This window comes from Apiospora marii (genome assembly GCF_038362585.1).
Source record: "Apiospora marii strain CBS 49790 chromosome Unknown utg000002l_segment0_segment0, whole genome shotgun sequence".
NCBI classification, from domain to species: domain Eukaryota; kingdom Fungi; phylum Ascomycota; class Sordariomycetes; order Amphisphaeriales; family Apiosporaceae; genus Apiospora; species Apiospora marii.
The window spans coordinates 223008-247252 of NW_027117373.1; the positions used below are offsets into that span (position 1 = coordinate 223008).

Here is a 24245-nt window from a genome sequence, read left to right on the forward strand (position 1 = left end):
CCGGCCACCTGCCGCCCTCGAGCCGTCCAGCTTCCGCAACTCAAGCTTGGCGCTTCATGTAGGCGGGGAGTCCGGGGAACATGCGGCGCATGTGGGAAATCTCATCCCCATTTCTCGCGACTCGCGAATTAGCGAGACGGATTCATATGGTAAAGTTCTTGTGGTATAAAGGGGTTCAACATCGGCACCCCCAATATCACGACTTGTTCCTCAACCAAATCACTTGCACCCAACAAAACCCACCTTGAAAGACATTCCAGACTCACACACCTTTCAGCCCCTTTACATCTTTACCTCGAGATCAAACCTTCAGACATACACAATGGCCATCCAACCCCTCGACCTCCGCGGACTTGTCCCAGCCCCTGTCACCCCCTTCACCAAAGACGGCCAGGTAGACTACGCCGCGATCCAGCGCCTGGGCTCCTGGCTAGGCAGCATCGACGGCGTCAAGGGCCTCGTGGTGCTGGGCCACGCCGGCGAGGGCACCTTCCTGACCCAGGAGGAGCAGCTGGGCGTGATCCGGGCCTTCGTCAAGTCGGTCGACAACAAGATCCCCATCATCGCCGGCATCACGGGCGAGGGCACCGAGGTCGCCGCCCTGGAGGCGAAGCGCGCCCGCGAGGCCGGGGCGCAGGCGGGGCTCCTGTACCCCTCGCACGGCTGGCTGCGCTTCGGGTACCAGCCGGGCGCGCCGCAGGACCGGTACCGGGTCGTGTACGAGGTCAGCCAGCTGCCGCTGATCCTGTTCCAGTACCCGGACAACACCAAGGCCACCTACAGCCTGCAGACGCTGCTGGACATCTCGGCGCAGCCGGGCGTCATCGCCATGAAGAACGGCGTCCGCAACATGCGGCGCTGGGACACGGAGATCCCCGTCATCCGCCGCGAGCGGCCCGACCTCACCGTCCTGACCTGCCACGACGAGTACCTGCTGCACACGTGCTTCGACGTCGACGGCATGCTGGTGGGGTACGGCAACATCGCGCCGGAGCCGCTGCTGCGCATGATCGAGGCCGGCAAGCAGCGCGACTACGCGAAGGCCCGCGCGGTCCACGACCAGCTGCTGCCCCTGACCAAGAGCGTCTACCACCGGGGCTCGCACATGGAGGGCACCGTCGCGCTCAAGCACGCCCTCGTCGCCCGCGGCATCCTCGAGCACGCGACGGTAAGATCGCCGCTGCTGCCGCTGCCCGACGGCGCCGAGGAGGAGATCCATGCGGCTATTCGGTCGGCGAGCTTGGCGCGGGTGGCATGATGGAGAGACAAACCTGCAAAGACGGAAACACAGCTGGTGTGTGTGTACAGTATACAGTGGTATGAAGATAGACAATGATAGCCATGATTTCAATTTGAACTTCTATGACGAATAGCGAATCGAACAGCGTTCAACTGCCGGCCTCGCATTGACAAGACATGCCAAACAGTGTCGTAATTTGTCGTTACGGTATTTCAGGTGTAGCCGAATGCGCCGAGTTCATGATTTGCTTCTAAAAGCGAGATTCACCGAAAGTGCCGCGTTACACAAATGCAAAAGATTGCATAAGTGTCGCATAATGAGGCTGATGCAGATTTGTGTCACCTAGCATATCGCATTGCAATCGGTCGACGTTGTGTCACGGGCCATGAATTGAGAGAAGGCGGGGCCAACGACGCCCCCGCCACAAACATCAGCCAACTGTGAAACCCTAACGAGATGTTCGTCGTGGACATGGTGACTATCTTGCAAAGCAATCAAAGATCACGTCGCATTCGAGTTCGCGAAACGCAGCCTGAATCAATCCAGGGCAATCGGCAGCACCGGCCGACTGGAACGCTGGATGCCCGGATTGAAAGGCTCTGTCCAATGAGACGGCAGTGTTCCCGCCACCCGGGTCGTTACATCACACCACACGGATCCCAAACCGCGGAGGGCGGGGGGCAAAACTGGGGCGCGATGGGCAGATGGACTTTCTTTTGGTCGTAACCTATGTGGTGATATTTAGGTTGCGACTGGCTACCTAGCATTTAGTTCAATGGGTATTCCGGTGGGTTAGTGAGCGGGCTAGATATAAGGCCCCTCCTCACCTCCCCTTCTGCTCCGCGAGGCCCAAAGATCATTTTCAAATAACATCAAACAAAACACAGATACTTACCATCACTTACATTCAGGACATTCATCACACTATAGACATTACTATTCTTCCTCTGTGAGTGACACAAAACAACATGCCCCTGGTCGCAGTCCTAGGAGCGACCGGTGCCCAAGGCGGCTCCGTCGCCAACCGCCTCCTCGCCGACCCCGCCACCTGGAAGGTCCGGGCCCTGACGCGCAACCCGGATGGCGACGCCGCCGCCGCCCTGCTCGCCAAAGGCGCCGAGGTGGTCCTGGCCGACGTCAACGACGCCGCGACGCTGGGCCCCGCGCTCGAGGGCGTCGAGGCCCTGTTCGTGGTGACGGCGTACTGGCCGTCCATCGCGAAGCTGGGCCGCGACGGCGCGGGCGACGAGGAGGTCGCGCAGTTCCAGGCCGTGGCCCACGCCGCGGCCAGGACGCCGTCCCTCAAGCACGTGGTGCTCAGCACGCTGCCCGCGTGCGCCAAGATGTCGGACGGCAAGTTTCCCGTGCCGCACTACGACTACAAGCAGAAGGCCGTCGACTGGATCCGCGACACCCTCCCGGACCTCTGGGCCAAGACGACCGAGTTCTGGCCCGGGTGGTACACGAGCAACCTCGCGACGCTGATGCGGCCGGTGCCCATCCCCGGCAGCAACGGGGGCTACTTACTGCCGCTCCCCAGCAAGCCCGACGCCATGCTGCCCATAGCGGGCAACCTGGAAGTCAACGCGGGGATCCTGGTCGAGGCGGTCCTGAAGGCGGGGCCGTCCAAGACGGGCAGCGGCAGGATCGCCATCTGCATCACCGACTACCGGCCCATCCGCGAAGTAGCCGACGTCGTGACCAAAGCGACGGGCGGCGCCAAAAGAGTCGCGTACGCCGAGATGTCGGACGCGCACGCCGCGCGGCTGTACGGCGACTTCGGCACCGAGATCGCGGCCCAGCTCCGGTGGAGCGAGGTCTACCCCGACTGGCATCGGTTCGCGCCCGACAGGACCCTGAGCTTGGCGGAGCTGGGCATCGAGGGGAAGCTGGTCGGGTTTGAGGAGGCGGTCGAGGCGGTCAAGGGTCAGTTGTTCTAGAAAACGTCGAGAAAAGAAACAGGGAAAAGGGGGGGAAAGGGCCGGACAACAGGCCGTACCTATCCAATTGCCGGGAAAAGTACCATGAGGGGGGCATATGTTCTGGCATATACAGAAGACCCTGGAAAGAGGGACGGAACTGCAATTGTGTGTGTGTGTGGAGAGCGGAGATCGGCAATTGTTGGCGGTGTTTCGATAACGCGTCCTTGCAGTTTCATCATCGGCACAAATGCACGATTTGGTCCCGAGAACTTGTTTTTGCGCGGCCGTTGTACGTATGCACTGTCAGATAGATGCAGGCGGTAACAACAGCATAGCCTCCCTCTTGTCGACAATTGACCGACCGACCAAGATAGATTCACTAGTAGCAGGCACCATCCTGAAGGGGTATCTCCATTACCGTTGCAGCTTGTTGCTTGCTTACACTCCCGTCGGTAAGCGGTCGGCCTGAGGATACCTCAATGCCGACAACAACATGGGATATGCCTGTCCAGATAGAAGATGTTGTTGCCGCCCTGTCGCCCAAAGTAGACATCACCGTCAGTAGGCTAGCTGTCGGCTCGATAGCGCCAGAGTGCTAAGAATGAAGATGCCGAATTCAACCGCGCATTTGACCAAATTCAGGTTTGCAGGTTGGCAGGCGCGATGTATTAACTGAACTTTTTTGTTGTGGTCGTTGTGGTTGTGGACTGCGATTGGGCTGGACTCTCGGCCGGATTGCATTTAGGCTCGGCTAAAGGCAAGAGCGAGTGCTAAAGATGCTGCTGGCGGACACTGCGGGTGGGCCATTGGGCCTGGCGCGCGGGGAGTTGGCTTAGCGGTGGAACGCTGTGCATTGCCACGACCCTGATCTTTGCACGGGTTAGGCAGGATACCCACGATTGCTTCCAACTTTTTTGATCGGCCCATGACAGGAACAACAACCAAACGGCCGACAGGCCAAACGTGAGACAGGGGACACCTGGCGAAAGAGGTCCCGGCGCGCCGTTTGTGTCGGCGCGTGGTGCCTCTTTTTATTATTCCGGCGAACTAGTAAACCAGCAAGCCAGCAGGTCAGATGCCAGATGGTCCCAGATCTTAGGCGGAGCCGCCGATACGAGGCAGGGTGTTAGTACAGGGAGAGGGCAATTGAGTTGACGATGCACGGAGGGTCCTCACCCAATTCGGCACTCGCTACCGCCGCCTACGGGCATTTCCTGCGGGACTGGCGAAGCTTAAAAACCTGGTTGGAAACCCAAGAATAGGCCTGGGAGAAACAGACCCCGGTCCGCTGCCGTTACATCGGCAGTGTCCAGCGAAGCAATTGGCAAGCGACAAAACCCCATCGGGTCTGCGTGCGACACGGAGGATGACGTCTGCAGCCGACGGCATCACCTTACGATCTTCCCTCTTCCTGCCTCTCTTTGCCTTTCTTTCCGCCTGCGCCCCCCAAAATTCCCCGGGGACACACATGCGAAAATATGGTGTTCGAGAATAGAAAAAAGAATAGGGGTGGGTTTCCTGTGAACATTGACATTTAGTTAGGTAGGGTCGCAGTCCAATCTGTCGGGGAATTGCTGGCCTGGCGTTGCCATCGTGTGGTTTGCATTGTTGCATTTTACTTAGCAGACCGGCCCCCCAAACCGGCCTGCCCCCCTTCCTCGTCTCTCAGGCTTGACTCTTTTCATCCCAACTAGCATCTAGCATCTAGCAATCTAATGCAGCATCGCACGCATCGCCGGCTTCCCTGACTAGACCACCAAAACTCCCTCCCCAAACTAAACCAAACCTTACCTTCGCCAACCCTGAGCCTGCTTTCCCTGGTTCGCCCTCACGCCCTCTCTCTGTGTTTCCTTTGATGGCATCTCGGAATTACCCACTCGCTTGTCCCATCTAGTTGTTTAGTCTCTTTCGCCCGCCTGCCTACTACTACTTTTCGTTACCTACCTATATTCACCGCATGATATTAGAGTTGGCCATCGTTTTGGCTCACAATCCGGTTTGACGGAATAATTATTGACACACTAGTGTTTAATACAAATCCGAGGAAGGACCCTTGGGTTGGTTACCACCTATATAGAGGCCCCGTACCCCTTGCCCGGGCAGCTCGCGATGTTGTTTGCCCATAATGAGCGAGGGTCTTCAGATCTGGCTCGATCCGGAAAAGTACGGATCCCTGCGACCGCTGTGGCAAGACTCGTACATCTGGAGCCCCGTGGCCGTCGACGAGTCATTGCCCCTACATCAGACGTCATTCCTCGACATTGACGAGGACGAGGCCAAAGAGGCCGCAGAGGACAGCCGGCGCAAGAGCGATTCGGCCCTGCTGCTGGACCCCCAACAAAAGCAGAATCTCAAAAGGAAATCGATGATGGCGGGCCACCGGAGGGATTCTTCGTGGCAGGAGGACGAGGACGCGAGGACGCTGTCGCCGGGTGGAAGCTATTATGAGGAGGATGACCCCGAGTCGAGATCAGGGTCCAGATCGGGATCCCAAGACCGCCCGAAGAGATATACGGGCGTCAAGTCGGGAGGAGACAGGAAGCCCAGTCCCGAGGACCACACCACCACCAGGAGGCCCATGTCCTACCCTCCACCACCACCCAAGCCCGGCATGGGCAAGCGGATGAAGAGCTTCCACCTCATGAAGGACAGGGATGAGCAAGAAGAAGCCAGCAACAGCAGATTGACCCGGAGGAGCAATAGCCGCCGTACGCCCAGGACAATACCTGAGCCGCCGGAAGAAGATAGCGACGAGAACTCGGACCTCGACTCGGAAGACGACGTGCCCGTCACGGCGAGAGTGCCGAGGCGGCGGCGGACGCAGAAGACCCTCTCGAATATCCAGGAGGGCCAACCCTTGAAGATGAAGGTCCCTTCCATCAAGGCGCCCGAACAACAAGAACAGCAACAGGACACCGACTACTTCCAACCCAACCCAGCGGCGGCACCGAAATCCAAACGAAGGTCTACTGCCGAGCAGCAGGAGCCAGCGGCACCGCCGCGGCGACAGGCGTCTGAGAGGAGAACTGCCTCGCCTGCCATGGCCGAAGTAGAACCATCAGCCAAGCCGCGGCGGCGCAAGCCAACGACATCATCACCATCACCCTTACCATCATCCGCCTCCTCCTCGGCCGCCTCCTCGGCCACTTCACTACCGCCCCTATCAAGGTTATCGTCAATCCCATCCTCCTCCTCCTCCCAACCCTCCCCGACGCTCGAGAAGAGCAAAAGCACCGCCACCCGACCCAAAACCACCAAGGGCAAAACGACCCTCGTCGAGGCCCCGCCCCTCAAACCCTCCACCTCCGCCTCGGCGCTGCCGACCGTCACCTCCTCCAAGGCCCTGGCCCCGATCAAGAAGCCGTCGTCGTCTAAGAAGGGAAAAGGTTCAACGCCGGCGGGGCAGCCCATGGGGGTGGTGGCGCCCATGCCGTCGACGTCGCCGCCCTCGGCCATCACGGCGCCCGCCACGCCGACGGCGGGGGTGACGTCGTCGTCGGCCAAGGGCGACAACTCGCGGCTCACCGTCCGGCTGGACCTCAACCTCGACATCGAGGTCGAGCTCAAGGCCAAGATTGAGGGGGATCTGACTTTGACCCTGTTCGAGTGAGGAGGCTGCACATATCTTCGAGGAAGAAGAAAACCATACTTAAAGAGAAAGAGACCAAAGGCTGGGTTGTACTTGTAAATAGAGCAGAGGGACGACGTTCTTATGTCCGTGTATGTATATTGATATGTCTTGTAATGAGTTAAAAAGAGATACCCCCAATCTACTTATGCAGAGGGTCCTTGGGCAAGAGAGACGGGAGGCTCGGTTTAATGTGGCAGGAAAAACAGAAGACAAGCAAGCGAAAAGGGGCGCTCTCATGATTGACGGTTTGGGCGCGAGCTACCCCGGTTCATATGAGAGGAACGGAGAGAGGAAAGGCGTTTTCGCGGTCGATTCCTTGCATAGTTAGAGGGATTGAAGGATGGTGCATGAGCGTTGGAATTCCTGGATTAGAAGCAATTTCATCATTTGCGGGATGCATTCCCGAACGAACATTGATCATCCTGCAGACGTCGGTTGCCATGAGCTCAGTTAAACAAATTGATGGTATCAAGTGGTTGCTGGTGTGGGGTACAACTGAATTTCAAACTTGATCTCCAAGGGCTCTCTCTGTTCGGCGATCCTGACTGTCAGAACAGCTGCGTCCTGCCGGGAATAGTTGTAAGCTGTGTGCAAATCTCCAGTGCAGCAATCGGTTGAAAGTTAGTTTCAAGCCCATCACCGGCAAACCCACATAACATAAGGACTGGCTACTGCTGAACTTGCAGCAACGAAGTTCAGGCAAGCAAATCCCATACTTCCGAACATAGAAGCTACCGATAAAAAACCCAGCAGCTGGGTAGGAAGGCACTTTTCAGCGGGTAAAGAACGCATGCTATCATTGTCGACCACAAGAAAAGGAACAGCTTCGTATTGGCTTTTTCTTCTTGGTATATGTACAAGGACCATCTCGTTCCCGTTAGGCTTCTCCTTCTCCCCAGAGAAGCTACCGGCTTCCCAACCACGCCGCTTCGCCACACGTAGTTTCTGTACTCTATTTCGTGGTGTTGGCGGGGGTGACGGCGTACGTCGGGCGCACAAATCTGCAAGGGGGTAAAGTAAGTAACCAGTAAGCTCGGAGGGAAGAAAAGAAAGAAAATGAGAAAGACGAACCTGTCGCTGTTGTAGACCTTGAAGTTGTCGCCCGTCAGCTGCTTCTCGCGGGCCTGGTCGGCCATGTGTCGGCGCGCCAGGTCGCGGTCCTCCTCGGCCTGGAGGAGGGGGATCAGGTGGATGCGGGACCACATCTTCTCGCGGGCCAGCTCACTGTTTTCGAGTCCGGTCAGAACACGGGGAAAAGATAATACCTAATGGGTTTTGGAGGAGACGTACTTTTGCTCGCGAATACCCTGTCCCAGCTTCCAGAAACCCCAGACGCAGACGGCGCCCATGCCGAGGACCAAAGCGGCGGGCTTGAAGCCAGGCGCCGGGAGGTTTCGCTGCGGTGGAAAATAGCAATCGTCAGCTTCTTGTTCTTCATCTTCTTCAAGTCTCTCTCGCAGCATTTGCACATTCCGCGCTCCATCTCCCCGTTCCCCCGTAGCATCGGTCTCAGAGACCCGTCTTTTCGTCTTGTTCGGCCTTCGGTTGGCTGGGTCGTCCCAGCAAAGCTGCGAGTTCACTGGTGCTGCCCGTGCCAGAAATCGAGCGTCGTTTTCGCATCGAGACCGCAAGGATATTCCGGATCGTCTCGGTTCCCTCGTCGGCGATGGCACCTCAATTGCCGCCAAGCACCCGTTCATCGGAGTCGGCCCAGATGAAATCGCGACGTCCGGCTTCCAAAATCGAGTGATCGTGTCGCCCAGTATTGTTCCTCCTCCCGCCGTGTCGTCGTCGGTGCCCACTACCACCGCCAATGTCCGTCCATCCACGCAGAGAGAACCAAGGAAAAGAGAGAAGAATCACCCACCTTGTACTGAACCGGGCCGTAGCCCCCGACGGGGGGCATATCTTGAGGCATGATGACGGAATTGGAACCTCGGGGGGCGAGACTTCGGATATGCGCTTTGGGGGTGGTGGTCGGCGTTCAATTGACGAAAATTGGGAGCTCGGAGTGGTTCGTCGCCCAATTGCCAGTTTCAATTGAAGCGAAGCTCTCTCCAGCGAGCGCCCGCGGGTCGGCTACTGGGTGGAGCTCTATTGGGTTACGTAATCAAAGTCACATGACGGCAATCGCATGTGGGAAACTGTTGTCGGTCTGAGGAAAGGAAGCTCTTGTTTGATATGAAGAGCATGGCCGTAGTTTATTTTGGTAATATGCAAAATATTGCGTCAGTGTGTAGTTAAAGTGCAATGTTTGGTTTTCTTTGACCTTCATATCTAGCAGGCAGACGATCGGATCGTAGGTGAGGCTTGCTGTCAACGTGATAACTACAGTGTAAGCAATGAAGCAACAAACACGACAAGCTAGCAGCAGAATATCTCAAACATGAGCTTCGTTCTCGTGATCGTAGGTGGTGATTACAATTGGTGTATATTTACAACCATCCATGTCCTAATTCGCTATGCACCGTTTGTCCGTCCAATAACTCCGTACCGTACACAAATCATTCAATCAGGAAGTTGGTCTCAGGCTTTCTCAAAAGTTACAACACACACAAAAAAAGAGACCCTTCGTCTCTCTCACCCTCTCTCTTCCTCTTCTCTTCAATCCTCCATACTTTCATCCTCATCCCCCTCCTTCTCGTCCTCCTTCTCGAACTCGGCCTCCAGCTCCGCCTCCAAGTCATCATCAAAATTATCCTCCTCTTCCTCGCCCCCTCCTTCCTGGCTGGCACCAACAGTAGCACCGCCGTCGCCGCCGTCGCCGCCGTCTTCCTCTTCCTCGGCAGCAGCATCAGCCGCGTCATCGTCATCGCCGTTCTCACCGACGTTCTCCACGTTACGAAGACCCGTCGTGCGCGCCTTGGCCAGCTTCTGCTTCTTGGACAGGGTACTGCCCGTACCCTCCTCAGCGCTGTCGCCGTCCTCCGACGCGAGATCGTCGTGCTTGCGCTTGCCGCCGCCGCCTTGGTACAGGCTTTCCGCATCCGAATCAGATTCCACGTCCGACCCCATAAACTCGGCGAGCTCGTCGTCCATATCGTCCCAGTCCATTTTCACGAGTTCTTTGACCGGACTAGCCGGCTCTGTGGGTATCACGCCAAACGGGTCCTCTTCTTCGTCGTCTTCGTCATCCTCGTCATCAGAGACGTCCCCCGCCGATTCGTCCCCCTCAAATATGCTTTGTTGGCCCGGGTTGGCAGCGTTCGCCTTGGGCTGGCTCTTGTCGTCTTCATCGTCCTCCATGTCATCGTCGGCAGCCGCAGACCGGTTCCGGTCACCCGGGTTGATATCCATCAGGTAAGGCGTCTCGTCCACTCTGCGCCATTCGGCCAGGCAAGCTGCAAGCCAGTCTTGGTTGACAATCTTGATGCTCGGTATCCGCGCCGCCTTGCGCACCTTGTCTGTGCGAGGCCGGGCGCTGCTTACAACGAGATGTGTTGTCCTTGATGTGGGTTTGCGCTTTAGGTCGGCTCCGAAGCTCATTATTTGCAGACCAATTTCGGATACCATGACATCAACGCCTTGAGGAACAATTCCCGTAAGCACAATGGTGCAGTTTCTGAGAACCTGTCCCTTGAGATAGTCGAGCACAGCTCCCACGTTAGGAATAAGTTCAGAAGTGATCTCCTGGATTCTGTGCCGTGAGGCCCGTCGAGCATCGTACTGTTGGTAGAATTGCTTGTGGGTTACGGTCAGATGTTGTTCCACACACGACAGCTCGTTGTCGTCGTCGCGCAACAGATTGTGGCGATGGTGTGGGGTCGGGGAGTGGCCATTCTGCTGCTCAGGGGAGTCTGGCGGAGTAGTCGTCCCCTCCTCGGATGATTCACTTGGATCAGGCTCCGTATCCTCCTTATCCAACTCTTCCTGCATGTGAAGCAAGGGTCGTTCCTTCAGTTGCTTTTCAAGGGCCCGTTCCTGCTCTTGGACTTGTAGTTGTAAGATAGCATCGTCCACGCCGTTCGGGTTTGCCGCCACAGCCTTCTCGTGTTCTGGTATCTTATTGGCGTGGCCGGGCGCATTGGGGCTCTTGGGAGCATCGCCGTTCGTTCTGATAGGAATAGGCGTGGGGGTCGCTGCTGGTGTTGGTGGTGCAGCAGCAGCAGTAGCAGCCGCGCCGAGGGTATCTTCTCGCGCGGGCAGATATGCCGAATTGATGTCGCCAATGCCCTTGAAGAAGTCATATGGCGTCACTTTGATGAGGTTCTGTCGGTTTCTTGGCCACACATCGGCCCTGTCGTCGATGACTATGACCATATTGGTGTTCACGGGGAAAAGTCTCTGTAGGCTCTTGGCAGTGACGCTGCCGTTCTCGTCGCGGCTGATGATGCGGTGGCCAAACAGCTTCTTGCCCGGGTCAACGATGTTGGCGATCTGTTCGGCATAGGCGCGGGTGCCCATGGTGTAGACGTGCATCTCGAAGTACTCGGACATGCGCTCCAAGAACCCAACAAGGCCGGGTCGCAGTTTGATGTAGTACCAGCAGCCGCTTGTCACACCGCGGGGGCCGTCGTCTAGTTGGAAAGTGCGCACATCCTTGACCGCGCCGTGGTTTGGGTTCGTCGGATCTCGCTGCCATTCGCCGACTGTCGGATCGATGCAAGCGTGGATGATGGTCTGATCCAAATCCACTACCAGACTCAGCTTGCGCTGCTGCAACAGGCGTCTTTGCAGGTCGATCTCGGCCTTCATAGCCTCTTGGGCGCTGACGGTCAGGGCGACGTTGTCGTGGACCATCGCGATCGTAGCGCGATCGGTATCCATCGACTCCGTCGCCCAGGTGATCTCTTTCATGTCCTTGCCACATTTGGTACATAAACCAGCGTACTGCATATCGTGGGGGCAAGGCTCATCGATGGCGACAAACAGCTGGCTCTTGGTCAACACATCGCCGACCTTGACCAGCCACTTGTTGATGGTGCCCTCGGTAGGGCAGTCCCAGTCGGCATAGCCAGTCTCTTCTACCGTGCGCTCTTCGTTGAGAGCGGGATCGCCGATGGTGCGCTCGAATTTGTACGTGTATTGCAGTAATGCCTCGCCTCTTTGGACCTCGTCGCCTTTGTTTTTCATGAACTTGGAGATCGTAATGGGGTAGCGCAGGCGATCGCCCGCCCGGAAGTTTTTGAGCATCGTGGCGTGGCGGCGTTTGGCACTCGCGTGAATGGGTGTTTTCGTGGGTGTGTAGTCGAATTGAGGTAGCTACCTGAGCAGGTGTCAAGGTTAGAACAATCTAAATAACAATTGGAGTTTATATGATCGTGCTGGTAATCGATTCTAGGATGACTGGTGGCGCTGGGGAGCTGGTATGGGATAACTGGGGTCATGGGTGGAGATGGCACAACGGAGACGGCTAGTCGCAATGGGTACTGCTGACTTTCGACTAGGTAGATAGCTGTCAGGGGAATAGTTGGTGATAGTCGGGGTTCGCAGCAGTTGCAGTGCATACAAGACGTTTCTGTGAAAGCATCGAGTTGCTGTTGCTGCTGTTGCCTGTGTGATGTATGCAAAAGCGACGGGAGCTATCATCCCTCGGCGCAAGGGCCGACGACATGGAACCACGCGACGACGGTAAACTCAGAATGTAGAAAGTAAACAGCTATACTTACTATGAAGGCTCCTCCCTCACCCGTCTTGCGAACTTTGACAATACCTCTGGACTAAGCTGCTGAGGACTGGGATATCCCATGGCATCTGGCTCCTTATTGTTTCCAAAGATAACCCTCGACACCCTGGCGCGCGAAAAGATATGCGACGAAGGAATCGGGTGGGGATGTGGTGGATTGCAGCTGTCTCGGGCGTTAAGACGCGTGCGATTCTTTATGGATTCGTCGCCGAAAAAAGTCGCGGGTAGTGAGGTGTTGCAGGCGAATACAGTAGCTTTGTTGCGCGCGCGTCGACGAAGCTGCCGTCTTCGTCTCAGAAAATGCGCCAGGAATGTGACGCTTGACCAGCGGGAAGCTCTAAATAGTACGTACCCGCGAGCTGAAGGGCCCACTAATTCCGATAGCTGGACTTGCAACGCATTAGCTCTCCTAGCTCGGCTTGTTTGGGAAGGCGGTGTGGAGTGCGGGAAGCTTGGTAGCAAGGTTATGCACGGTCTTATGCAAGTTATGCTACCAGCTGCGTGGAGAGTGAGGTGATGCGTGGAGATATGTACGCCGAACGAAGAAAGAAAATCGAAGGCCGAGGGGCGGAATAGGGGAAAATGCGATGAAACATTCGATCAAATCAATTGCGACGGGGGACGGGATGCAAAGATTGAACGAGGGAGAGTCCGGATGCGGCAGGCATGTACATGCATTGAGCGCATCTGGAAGGCTTGGACGTGTTGCTCATGCCGGTAGTTTCGACGGGGCACGACACGGCAGAGCAAGGGAGGGAGGGAGTGAAGGCGGGTTGTGGTGGTGTTAGAGGAAAGCCAAAGTGGATATGCCACGGTTAACAAAGAAAGTGACGTCGAACCTACCAGTTCCTAGAGCTCCCAACACAGACACACACACACACACACACACACAGTCTACCAATCAACCCGCGTTGCAGTTTGTCCGAAGACCAGCAAGCAGGGGTGTAGGTATAAGTATGTTTAGTAGTAGGTATGGGTATAGCGAGAACCGAAGCTTAGTAGCACTCGGTTGGAGGCGCGTGAGAGGGAGGTGAGTTGGTAATGGAGTATGTAAGTAACGTGGTGCAAGTGAAGGAAGAATAGGCCAGATTGATTGGCGGCGGTTCTGGGCCTCTTTGGATTTTGTTTTTTTTCTCTGGTTTGCTCGTGTCGCGTTTGCTGTGTAACGCGAGGGCGAGATGATGGAATGGGTCGTCGAATCCGAATCGAGATGTAGTAATAGCAGCACACCCCTTTTAAATCCAGACGGGTCGGTCTTCTAGAGGCAATGAGGCGCCCCCCAAGCAGAAGCAGCGCTGGTGGATGGAGGATGAGGGGCCTTTTTGTACTTGGTTTGCGAAGCTCTGCCTGCTGCAAATCAACCTACCAGGGGGCCAGGCCGACTCATCATCTGCGCATCAGATCAGACCAAAGCCACAGACGCCCTCCCCAATTGCGGGGTGACTTTTGTGGCTTACAGCTGTTTTCCCCATCCCCCAACCTGTGGCTGGTGAGATAGTAGTAGTACAGGCATCTCCTCATGTCGCATCTCCAACTCGAATTGGTCTGCAGACCCCAAGGTCTTCAATCACCTCATGACATCAGCCCATCCTCGAACACACAACATTGAAGCATCTCAGCTTGCATACTGTGCCACTTCCAGCACTCAGTATCGTCGGAATATATTAGTCATTATTTAAAAAACTCGGTAAATGCAAGCTGCGCTGCTAGCCAAACTAAGGTCGCGTCTCTCCACCAGTGCCCTTCCTCGCTATGTCACATTTGGTCTCGTGCTTCATTTAAACTGCCATTGGCTTTGGCTAGTCAATGGCACAATACATTAGTCTCCGCAGCTCCGCCGACCTTCCGGCATCCCGGGAACGCTTTTGCGATTCCTCTAGCGGAACGCATCAGTAATAACGTTCGAGCAATCCGTGAGGCTCCCGGCGTCGTTGCCCATGGTCACCATCTTCTGCATCCTGTATTTGTAATAGTGTGTTAGTCAGTCAGCCATGCCATGGGTGTCACCTCTTCCCAACCCAACCAATTGAAAAAGACTTACGCCGGTATGAACATGCTGATCCAAGCCCCCGATTCGCCAGCGAAGTTGCTCCACGTCCGGCGCGTGTCCGTCGCATTGCTCACGGCCCTGTCGCTGTTGAGCGTGGCCGGCGCCCTGCGGTCCTCGGTCTCCGAGTAGAACACATTGTCCCATCGGGCGTCCGTCGTGTCGAGTGGCCGGCCTGCCCTGTTCTTGGCCACGGTGTGGGCGCCCAAGAGAGCTACGAGCTCGGTGGGTGAGAACCCCTTGGCCCGGAAGTCTCCGATAATCTTCTCGGCAGGGTCATTCTGGTCCGGCATCTGCCCTGCCGGGTTCGCCGTGCTAGAGTCTTGGCGGCCAGCGAGAAAGCCGATAGCAGGGCCGCCGGCTGCCCTGATGCTCAAAGCTGTTGTGCTCGAATGTCAGCGTTGCCTCTCTGGACTATCATAGTTTCAGATGCCGGACACTTACCACCTGCCAGCTGGATGATATCCGCGACGCCGACTTTGAAGTCACTGGCCTTCTGGCCAAGGATGCCACAGATGGGGATCATCTGCCCGTTCTCGGGTCGGTCGGTGCATTCATTGGCCAGGATGATGGATCCGTCGCAAGCGGCGGGGAAGCAGTCATGGAATGGGACCCGAACCGAGGCACGACCGTTGTCGTTCAACCTGCCGTCGTCGCCTACAAGTGTCTTCTTCAGGTCTTTGGCAACCTTGCCCCAGCCCGAAGGGCAATCTGAGTGGTGCCTGGGGACAACCTCGGGCGCCGCCGCCACAAGGCAGGCGGTGAAGAAAAGGAGGTAGCTCAGGGGGTTCATCGTGGCTGAGAGTTTGCAAAGGATGGGGTATTGGTATCACTTGAACTAATCAGTGAAAAGAAGGTACACTTGAGCGAAGGTTGTCAAAGGGGCTTCTGAGGAGTAGCGACAGTGCAAGCCTATTGCCCGGGGTCTGTGAAGGATGGAGAACGGAGGATAGAGGTTTGAGACATGCATTCCATCGGCCGGCGTTGTGATGCTATATATAAGGGAAAATCTGGCGGACGCATCTGTCGCGTCGATCAGTAAGTGGTCCTCATCCACCGGGCTGGTCTCTCACAGCTATTTTGGTAAGAGTTTGGTCGCAGCCAGATGAACTTTCCGGCGTACGGGATGCGCAGCTGACGGCATCACTACGGGCCTTGTGTGTACCTGACCACGGCGGCGCGGTTCTGACGGCTCAAAGTGCACGACACCGATGCGTCAGCCGTGCTTGCAGTAGTAGTGGTCAACCTGCATCCGACATTGAGCGAGTGCTACCGTAGTTGCTTATGGGAAAGCTTTCGGTGGGCAGGTCGTCTGATTCGACGGACCGGCCCATGTTGTTTGGTCGCTAATGCATCTCGCGGGCCAGTCAGCACACAAAAGCAAGCAACTGACTCGTCCAAACCCGGACCGTCAACAGAAGGCCGGCTTGGTACTGCCCATGTACTAGTACGCCTGCATTGCTAGCTCGGTCGCTAAAGCGAACGTCAAGTAACAGCAACATCGGATCAATACTTTACACTCATTACACCATCGACTAGCAGCCAGCTGTGCCACGTTACACAAAGATAGAAACCATAGCCAGCGGTTCACTCACTCAGCAACAAGCTGCTTTTTGAAGCCTTACTCACATCCGGATCCATGGTCCTGGTTCTGGGCCAGTCGTTCCTCTTCACGAGGTAGGCTTCAGCTTGGTTTCCAGAAACTCTAACTTTACATCTTCATGTTGATTGGATCCCAATCCAGCGCCACCTGATGATTGGCATTGCATACGAGAGCTTCCACAGCCCAACTGAAATCTCTCTTGCATATCTAGCTGGCGGACAAGCATGCCGCATGGTTGGTCGCACTGCCGGCTTGGCCGTCCCGATCCGGTGGGACTGTACCGCCAAGATCTGCTGCAGGTTTCCTGTTTGGGCCGGCGTCGACTCCGTGGGGAACCTCCGGGCGCTTCGGTGGCTTGTTCACTAAGCATGTCTTACATCTCCTCACTTCTATGACTGCTCCACCCATTATTGAGTTACCCAACCCAGCAAGTAGGGTGCGAAGTTGCAACGAGCTGGTTACCCAAAGAAGTAATCATGCACTTCAATCCCTGTCGTCAAGAGCGGTCGGTCGGTCGGCCGAAGATTTGAGTCACCGTATCCAAGCAATATAAAGTGCTTGGGCAATGCACCGATATCACCGGGGCCAGCTCATCATATGGTTCCAGCCGATCATATAATGTAAAGTTACGACTAGTGCTGAGCCGTTGAATCACAAGATCCCTTTTAGTGCAATTCGTCAGAGAGGATATCCCAATGTGACAGGTGAACACTCGGTATTCTGAAGGCAATAGCTGACGATTAGGCTTTTCTAGTATATTATGGGCATTATCTTGCAGCTACTACATGAAAGTAAACAAGTCTTCTTGCGGGCAATTGGACGACGTGGGACGCTGGGCATCAGTAACAGGTATGCATTAACGCAAACTCCTGTGCCACCCATTGCCTACCTTCTCATCATTCCATCCGGCCCTGCCTCGACAACCAATAACGAAAACATGGTGGAGTTGGCAGTTCAAGCTTCGAGGTCTTCGCGAGCCAGTTGTGTGTGGTGATCCAAGGTGCCTCAACTCTAACCCATCCAGTCAAACCCCGTGGCCTCAGATGGATCAATCTCACTGTTTACCCCCAGCAGCTAAGCATGTCAAAACTGATGTTCATTGATCAAGCTGATAACCAGACACCTATATACAATGGACTTCACATTGTACAGAGTGGCTTTGTTGCACCCAGCAACAGGCGCACTTGACATGAAGCTCCCTTCATGTATGAGAGCCTGTTTCTAGTAGGTTCGACTCACAGGCTGATCTGAGCGGGAACGAACCGGTATGAGAACCAGGGGCCACCATCTTCCCAGAGCCACGATACTCAGATATCCTGGCCTCTGCCAAAACGCACGTGCACCATCGTGGAAACAACCCTGTCAGCCAGGAATAAACCCACGCACACATTGCAGTGGCCTCAGCATTTGTTTCCGTATGTGACGGGGCTCGCAAGATAATCACTTGTTCTCATTTGATATCTGTTTTTAAGGGATATTCATACAAAGCCAGGTTGTGGTGCAGAAGGCAGGCTGTGAGCTACTTTGAGCCAGGGAGCAAGCAGCCCGTTTTCTTTCTTCATAATGAGGCGCAACGGCAAATTATGTCACATACGACCATATCCTGCTGAATACTAGGGATCCCGTCCGCTCTCCCATATATAAGCAGCAGAGAGCCGAATTAGTACTAGGGTCGGTGACGACCTGGGAATCCTCGGTGTTGTATGTTTTGTCTTTTGTTATCTTCATTTTTTTTTACGACGGCCACAGGATCGGATACAATAACCACTTGTTGCACTTTGGTTTGTGTCTATTCAGCTCTGTTGTCAACTTTATCTATTCTGCCTTATTTGTTGATTGCGCTATGGTAGCGCTCTTGCACTTCTCACTTAAGTGCAATGATTGGCCACCTCACTCTGCTCTCTCTGTCTCTTTCCTCCTTTCTGTTCCTCAATCCTCGTTTTTCCTTCCACCATGCTGCGAATTTGCTCTCATGGGGAAATGAAATTAACACTGGCTAAACCGAAAGCTGATATGCTCCCCAAGGCCGCTTCAAGTAGTTAATAGCAATCTCTCTCCGCCTCAAGGCTCTTTCATAGTAGTCGTACCGTCCGTCTGCTCCCAGCTCAGGTTTCTCCGGTAGTTGTATCTTGGGGTAATAATGGTCGTATGGGGCTTTCTGTAAGACCTCTTTGTCCTTGGCGCAATCTCTCCTCGCTATGAGGTAGTCAAAGACATTGGTGTGCGATATACGCAGTGCCTTCAGCCCAGAGCTCAGACCGTATCCGACGAAAATCGTCTGTGCGTCAACATACTGGGCCAACTTCTTTCTAACAGCTTCCCATCCAACTATCACGCCACCTTCCATACTCGCATTTGTCAAGACATCCTCTGTCACTGCCCTATCATTGCGGTCGTAGTCCCACTTAATCACTGGAGCTTTGGGCCAAACGTAGGAATTAATGATCTCTTCTCCATTGCTCAGATTGAGGACAGTGATGTGGCTGACTTCTGGTGTGTTCCCCTCACACTCCACATGAGAGCACGCGATGCTCACATGGCGGAGTTTTTCATGAGAAGGGTCGTAGGCAGGCATGGTAGTGAAGTCTTCCATTTTGTAGCGGGTGCCAAGAACACTGGGGTCTGAGTTGTGCAACATGAAGTATCTCGCATCTCGAAGTCTGGAGACCGAATGTTTCTGGGTGAATAGCAATGCATCCAAGTTCATACGTTCCCATGGTTGGAACAAGGTGTATTCCTTGCCCTTGTATCTGAGAGTTGATTGTGACGGATTACCAGGTTGGGAGTTGTCAGGTTGGGAGTTCGGAGAGTGATCGGCCCTGGACGGCGACGCAATCGCAACCTCTTGCCGCTTGCTACTTTGGTCCAGGTCGACCGATGGACTGCGAGATCGCTTTTGAACTGGCATGGTTGCGGTTGTACTGGTGGATCGGATCGTTGAGCGAATAATGTGTTCTGGAGGTGTTGGGTGACCTGGGAAACCGTCAAAGTGAGGACAGTGTGACTTGGGGTAATGCCTTCAGACAAGCAGGTCGGGTCTTGAGGTGGAATGATCAGATGTCTGGAGCAGATTGGCGAGACCGGGTTAATTGATGGTTATGTAACGAAATTATTTTGGAATAAATCAACTTACCAGAACTTTTGCCGTCGCGTGTGTCGGTGCTGATGAGATCATTGAGTGAGGACGATTTGGAAATCGCCCAAATGAGAGCAGCAAACGGATGGCGTGCTGCGAGTAGTTGATGTGATGGGAAGAATGGGTGGTAGTGGGAGGAATTTCCAGTCTGAAATTGAATTGGCAGATGTTTGGCGGACAGAGAAACGTGTAGGTGAGGCAGAAGTGAAGCTGGAACAGGAAAAGCCCTTCTCAGTTTGACAAGGTGGGCAGAAAGATGTTCTTAAGGCAGAACTGGAAGGCATATAAGGGTAGCACTTCTTGTGAGTTTGGTGCAGCTGCGACCAAGAACAACCCCCACTCTAGGCAAAAAAAGATGTTCCTGGGGCAGGAATGGTAGGCAAGTGCAAAATTCCACACTTTGGCAGGGTAGACGGCAGGTACGATCAACGAAACCAGCAATCAATCAGGAAGAGAATCGTGAAGTTGAACTTCCATTCTCAGGTGCCCATAACTCAACAGCTTGTAACTGGAGTTCGCCCAACTAAATGTTCAGATAAATACATCAATTCAATTTTTGCCAACCACATCAAGACCCCAAACCCCTCTGCTCGCAAAAACCCAACAACTCCTCATCCCTCTCCAGCCGCGGGAAACAGCTCTCCTCGATCCCAAACGTGACCTCGATCCCCTCGTCGTCCCCCAGCCCCCTCTGGCCCGCCCGGGTCGGCAGCATGAAGAAGAAGCTCTCGAAGCCCATCTGCGGCCAGCGGAAGCCCGTCGGCGGCCCGAACCCATAGTCGTGCGTCCGGTAGGGCGTCATGTCGTGCCAGGCGAACCCCATGCAGTCCCGGCCCATGATCCACGACATGTTCAGCTCGTTGTACCGCAGGTCGGGCCCGCCGGCCGCCCACTGCATCTGGCCCTCGATGTAGTCGGGCGTGACGAGCGCCGTGTTGCCGCGGACCGTCCGGGCCAGCAGCGGCAGGGCCTCTTCGCGGGGTCCCATGGCCTGCTTGACCGTCAGGATTTCGGACCACGGCAGCGCCACGGCGGTGCCGATGAAGCGAGGTGGCAGAGGCGGGTCGGCCCGTTTGCGCATGTTGACGGCGTGGACGCACTTGGAGTCGTCGTCGTCCTGGAAGTTGAGGGCCGGCTTCTTGGCCCGCAGCATGGCGCGCCACCAGAGGGCCGCTACGGCGTCGTAACTCGAAATGTAGCTTCCCTGGGGCAGACCCCGGCTGCACTCGGCCTTGAGGGCGGCCAGCTTGCTGCGCGGGAAGTGGAACACGCGCGTCTTGACCTCGGGCATGACGAAGTCGGCGGGCGGGGGCGGGGGCGGGCTGGTGTTGTACTTCATGGTCGGGTACTTGCCGCGGAGGGCCTCCCACCGCTCCGGGCTGGGCTTGGTCTTGGCCGTGAAGTAGTCGTGCGGCGGGATGTTGGTGTCCAGGGTGGCCGGCCTGCCGGTGGCGGCGGCCCTGGAGTAGGCGGCCCAGGTGGCGTTGAAGGAGTCCCAGCCGAGGCCGTCGCAGACCTGGTGGCTGACCGAGGTGGCGATGATGACGCCGCCCCGGATGAAGGTGGCCTGGAAGGCCGCCACGACGGGGCCGGGCGTGTCCAGGTCCGCGGCCACGTGCATGGGGTGCCCCGCGGCCTCGGCGGGGATCAGGTGCTCGATCTCGAGCCGGTGGACCGGGTAGTCGTGCGCGTGGTACCACGCATACGACGGGACCTGGTCCTCGGCCGCCGTGGCGTCCTTGATGTGCAGCGCCACCCACCCTCCGTTTCTACCCGCGCCCCGCTTGATGACGATGCGCTTGGCCTCGTTGTCAAAGTGCATGGTGCCCGTCAGCTCCGGGTGGTCCCCCACCGCCTTCTCGAGGCCCGCCACCAGGTGGGCGACGATGGTCTCCTGGTCCGCCGAGCCCGCGGGCAGCTCGAAGATGTCGACGAGCTTCACCCACATGCTGATGATCTGGTGGCCCGTGTCCGACACCTGGAAGACCTCGTCGCCATTGTCCCGGATCTTGCCGCGGTTGATGGTCGTCACCTCGTGCGGCCTGACGTGCACGACGCGCGAGGGAATCTTGCTGGCCATGGTTGTGCTGTGTTAGTTAGGTTGCACTTTCGATGAATGGGTTTCCTCTTCCGGCAAATTGGTAAATGAGACAGAAAGAGAAAGTAGAGTTTATATATCAATGTGACATATCACCCACCCTGGAAAACGTGGCAGGAAGATAAGCGAGAAGGGGGGTGGGCTGTGTGGAGGGTCGTAGGGAGATATATCGAGCGAACATACGACTTCTTGGTCCCCCACAGCTACGCTGTTGGCATTCCACCCACAGAATAGCACTGCTGATGCCTCGGCCGCATAATGGCAGCGCACCGTCTACAGAGTCCCCATCCATCTGGCTGTCGTCTCCTGAATCCATTGTCTGTGCCGCACGACTCCACTCCTGGCCCAGGGACCATGTGGGGACAGCAAGGATCGCCAGAGGTGCGTTTACTTCTCCGCTGGACAGAATCACTTGCACCGCCGACGAAGAATCGTGATGTTGCGCCGCTAGGCAAAGTCGAGGGGGTACTTTTCCGCAAACGGCATAGGGACACGAGTCGCACCTCTGCTACTAATTGGCCGCAGAATACATACTTATAGGCGCCGGACCCCCCTTTTCCTATCCCGGGGTGCCGGTCGACGGACCTCGCGACATTTTAAGGAAAGTTCCGAAAAGTTCCAACGTGGTACGACGGACCGTTTATTTTCCTCCCGCCATCGACTGACCGCCCACGAAGAATCTCGCCCGCGCGTCCACAAGGTCGGGGGCGGTAGGTAAAACGCCATCTAGAGTGGGAATGGGACAACGTCAAACTCAGTTTCGACGTGCTGCATACCGAACCGAGAGCTCAATGGCACCTTGTGCCCTTTCAAAATACAACCAGCAAGCCGCTTCCACAAGGATCAACCCTAACAAATACAATCAATCTGCTCCAAGGCCCGTAAGGCTAATGGGCCACGATGCCAAGGTTGTGGACGTCGCAGGGGCCAGCCAACGTCTTTTGCCCCGATCGCCTAGGCGGGATTACCCATCTTCCCCTGCTGTGCTGGAGAAACGACCCCCAGCCAAACCAGCACGCGAGTCGTCGTCGGCCACTTTTACTTTTGCATACGATGGAACAGTGGGAAGTGGACAGAGGAAGGGCTGAATCCCATACGATACCGTACTTTTGTTTTTAAATAACACCAAAATGGCCTAATAGGAGAATTTCTGAAACTGGCAAGCGAGATGGCGCAACGATCGCCATACGGGGAAAGCGTTCAGAGCTACCCGGTGAATATATAATATACAGACATGCGAAAGCATCCGCAAAAAAGTACCGGCTCTCCTGCACGCCAAAATGTTTTTGCCGGGTGAATAACCGCCAGTATCCCTCTGCTACGTGAAAATTGCCCATCTCTCGTTCTGATCAGATATCCACTCCTATTTCGAAAGGAAAACACAACTCCCCCAAAAAGATCGATTGAACCATGCCAGTCCCCGAGGAGGCCCGGTCGGTGGCCGTGGTCGGCCTCCCGCTGGTCGTGGTCACCCTAACCTTCCTCTTCATGGCGCTCGGCGTACTCGCCGTCGGGGTTCGCACCTGGGTTCGCCTCCGACTGAACAGCTTCGGGCTGGACGATGGCACGATCGTGCTCGCTCTGGTAAGTCGATCGTTGCCGCCGCCCCTGATAAATCTGTGCGCAGAACTAATTGTACTTTTCCTTCTTGCTAACGTGAATCCCCCCACAAACAGCTGACCTTCATCGCCGACGCCGCCTTCACCCTGCACGGCGCCCGCGTCGGCGTGGGCACCCGCAACGCCGGCCTCAACGCCTGGCTGACGGTCGAGTCGAACAAGTGGTACCTGTTCTGGATCCTGGCGTACCTGTCGGGCATGGTCGTCCTCAAGACGTCGGTCTGCACGACCCTACTGCGGATCCTGCCCCCATCGATGACCGTGTTCCGGGCCTGCGTCTACGGCCTCATCGTCGTCTCCTGGGCCGCCTGGTGCGTCAGCTTCCTCGGCGTCTTGCTGCTGTGCCGGCCCCTCGAGGCCAGCTGGCGGCCGGAGCTCGTCGCGGAGGGGAAGGGCGAGTGCGGCGGGCAGGATGTCATGGTCGCCATCAGCCAGACCGTCACCGTCGCGAGCGTCCTGACGGATACGGGATGCGCCTTGCTCCCCGGCATCATGCTGTGGAAGACGCAGATGGCCAAGACGTCCAAGCTGGAAGTATTTGCTCTCGTGTCTATTGCCTCGATGTAAGTTTGATTTCTCTTCTACTTCCCCATTTTTATCCGGATCGATAACTCCCCAAACCCTTCATCCTCTGCGAGGGATACACCACTAACCAAACCGTGTAATCTGCAGCGCCTCGGTCGCCACCATCGCCCGCGCCCCGTTCCTGTCCCACTACGACGACCCGACCAACGACCTGATGTACTACTGCGGCTACATGGTGCTCTTCTCCAACGTCGAGACGGGCATCGGCCTGTTCGCCTCCTCGCTGCCCTCCATGCGACGGGCGTACCTCATCCTGGTGAAACACGAAGGCCCCGGCAGCGGCAGTAGCGGCGGTCACAACAGCAGCGGGCTTTCGGGCGGTCGCCAACCAAACAACAGCGGCATCATCACCATCGGCGGCAGCGGCGGGGCTATCGTCGGGAACAACAACAAGTCCAAGTCGTCCCGAATCCGGACCCGCTTCATCAACCCGACCGACCTGGGGCAGAGCGAGGCCCACATCGATGGCGGCGGCGACTGGGAGCGGTTGCACGACGATGGCTCCGACAAGGGCATCCTCGTGCCGCAACACGACAAGACCAACATCCGGGTCGACCAGTCCTATGCCGTGGAGATGCACCCGGTCTCGTCGCCGCGCGAGAGGGGCGGCGATAACAACAACAACAGTAACCGCCACGACCGCCCATGAAACCGTTGCTGAATCGAATGAAAAGACTAAATCAGGAGAATGGGCCAGTGGGTAACATGCATTACATTGAGTTTCTGTTTAAGATATAT

The 24245-nt window shown here is 56.1% G+C and overlaps 9 protein-coding genes across 9 annotated transcripts; 3 read left to right on the forward strand and 6 right to left on the reverse strand.

Annotated features, from left to right (window-relative positions):
- Nucleotides 1-322: 322 nt before the first annotated feature.
- PG985_001760 (uncharacterized protein) lies at nucleotides 323-1258 on the forward strand (the record flags this gene model as incomplete). The annotated part of the gene is made up of 1 exon (XM_066821529.1): nucleotides 323-1258. The coding sequence occupies one exon, from the start codon at nucleotides 323-325 to the stop codon at nucleotides 1256-1258; it is 936 nt and encodes a 311-aa protein (XP_066688961.1).
- A 950-nt stretch (nucleotides 1259-2208) lies between these two features.
- Nucleotides 2209-3180, forward strand: PG985_001761 (uncharacterized protein; the record flags this gene model as incomplete). Its single annotated transcript, XM_066821530.1, has 1 exon — nucleotides 2209-3180. The coding sequence occupies one exon, from the start codon at nucleotides 2209-2211 to the stop codon at nucleotides 3178-3180; it is 972 nt and encodes a 323-aa protein (XP_066688962.1).
- Nucleotides 3181-5410: 2230 nt separating this feature from the next.
- On the reverse strand, nucleotides 5411-6714 carry PG985_001762 (uncharacterized protein; the record flags this gene model as incomplete). The annotated part of the gene is made up of 3 exons (XM_066821531.1): nucleotides 5411-5601; nucleotides 5677-6018; nucleotides 6093-6714. The coding sequence occupies 3 exons, from the start codon at nucleotides 6712-6714 to the stop codon at nucleotides 5411-5413; spliced, it is 1155 nt and encodes a 384-aa protein (XP_066688963.1).
- A 1031-nt stretch (nucleotides 6715-7745) lies between these two features.
- Nucleotides 7746-8493, reverse strand: PG985_001763 (NADH-ubiquinone oxidoreductase subunit; the record flags this gene model as incomplete). The annotated part of the gene is made up of 3 exons (XM_066821532.1): nucleotides 7746-7794; nucleotides 7865-8017; nucleotides 8084-8493. 3 exons carry the CDS (start codon nucleotides 8491-8493, stop codon nucleotides 7746-7748), a joined length of 612 nt encoding a protein of 203 aa, XP_066688964.1.
- Nucleotides 8494-9397: 904 nt separating this feature from the next.
- PG985_001764 (uncharacterized protein) lies at nucleotides 9398-11926 on the reverse strand (the record flags this gene model as incomplete). The annotated part of the gene is made up of 1 exon (XM_066821533.1): nucleotides 9398-11926. The coding sequence occupies one exon, from the start codon at nucleotides 11924-11926 to the stop codon at nucleotides 9398-9400; it is 2529 nt and encodes an 842-aa protein (XP_066688965.1).
- A 2369-nt stretch (nucleotides 11927-14295) lies between these two features.
- PG985_001765 (peroxidase 40 precursor) lies at nucleotides 14296-15259 on the reverse strand (the record flags this gene model as incomplete). Its single annotated transcript, XM_066821534.1, has 3 exons — nucleotides 14296-14377; nucleotides 14461-14845; nucleotides 14911-15259. 3 exons carry the CDS (start codon nucleotides 15257-15259, stop codon nucleotides 14296-14298), a joined length of 816 nt encoding a protein of 271 aa, XP_066688966.1.
- Nucleotides 15260-18065: 2806 nt separating this feature from the next.
- PG985_001766 (uncharacterized protein) lies at nucleotides 18066-18977 on the reverse strand (the record flags this gene model as incomplete). The annotated part of the gene is made up of 1 exon (XM_066821535.1): nucleotides 18066-18977. The coding sequence occupies one exon, from the start codon at nucleotides 18975-18977 to the stop codon at nucleotides 18066-18068; it is 912 nt and encodes a 303-aa protein (XP_066688967.1).
- Nucleotides 18978-19773: 796 nt separating this feature from the next.
- Nucleotides 19774-21285, reverse strand: PG985_001767 (uncharacterized protein; the record flags this gene model as incomplete). Its single annotated transcript, XM_066821536.1, has 1 exon — nucleotides 19774-21285. The coding sequence occupies one exon, from the start codon at nucleotides 21283-21285 to the stop codon at nucleotides 19774-19776; it is 1512 nt and encodes a 503-aa protein (XP_066688968.1).
- A 1428-nt stretch (nucleotides 21286-22713) lies between these two features.
- On the forward strand, nucleotides 22714-24156 carry PG985_001768 (uncharacterized protein; the record flags this gene model as incomplete). Its single annotated transcript, XM_066821537.1, has 3 exons — nucleotides 22714-22887; nucleotides 22980-23485; nucleotides 23595-24156. 3 exons carry the CDS (start codon nucleotides 22714-22716, stop codon nucleotides 24154-24156), a joined length of 1242 nt encoding a protein of 413 aa, XP_066688969.1.
- Nucleotides 24157-24245: the final 89 nt, after the last annotated feature.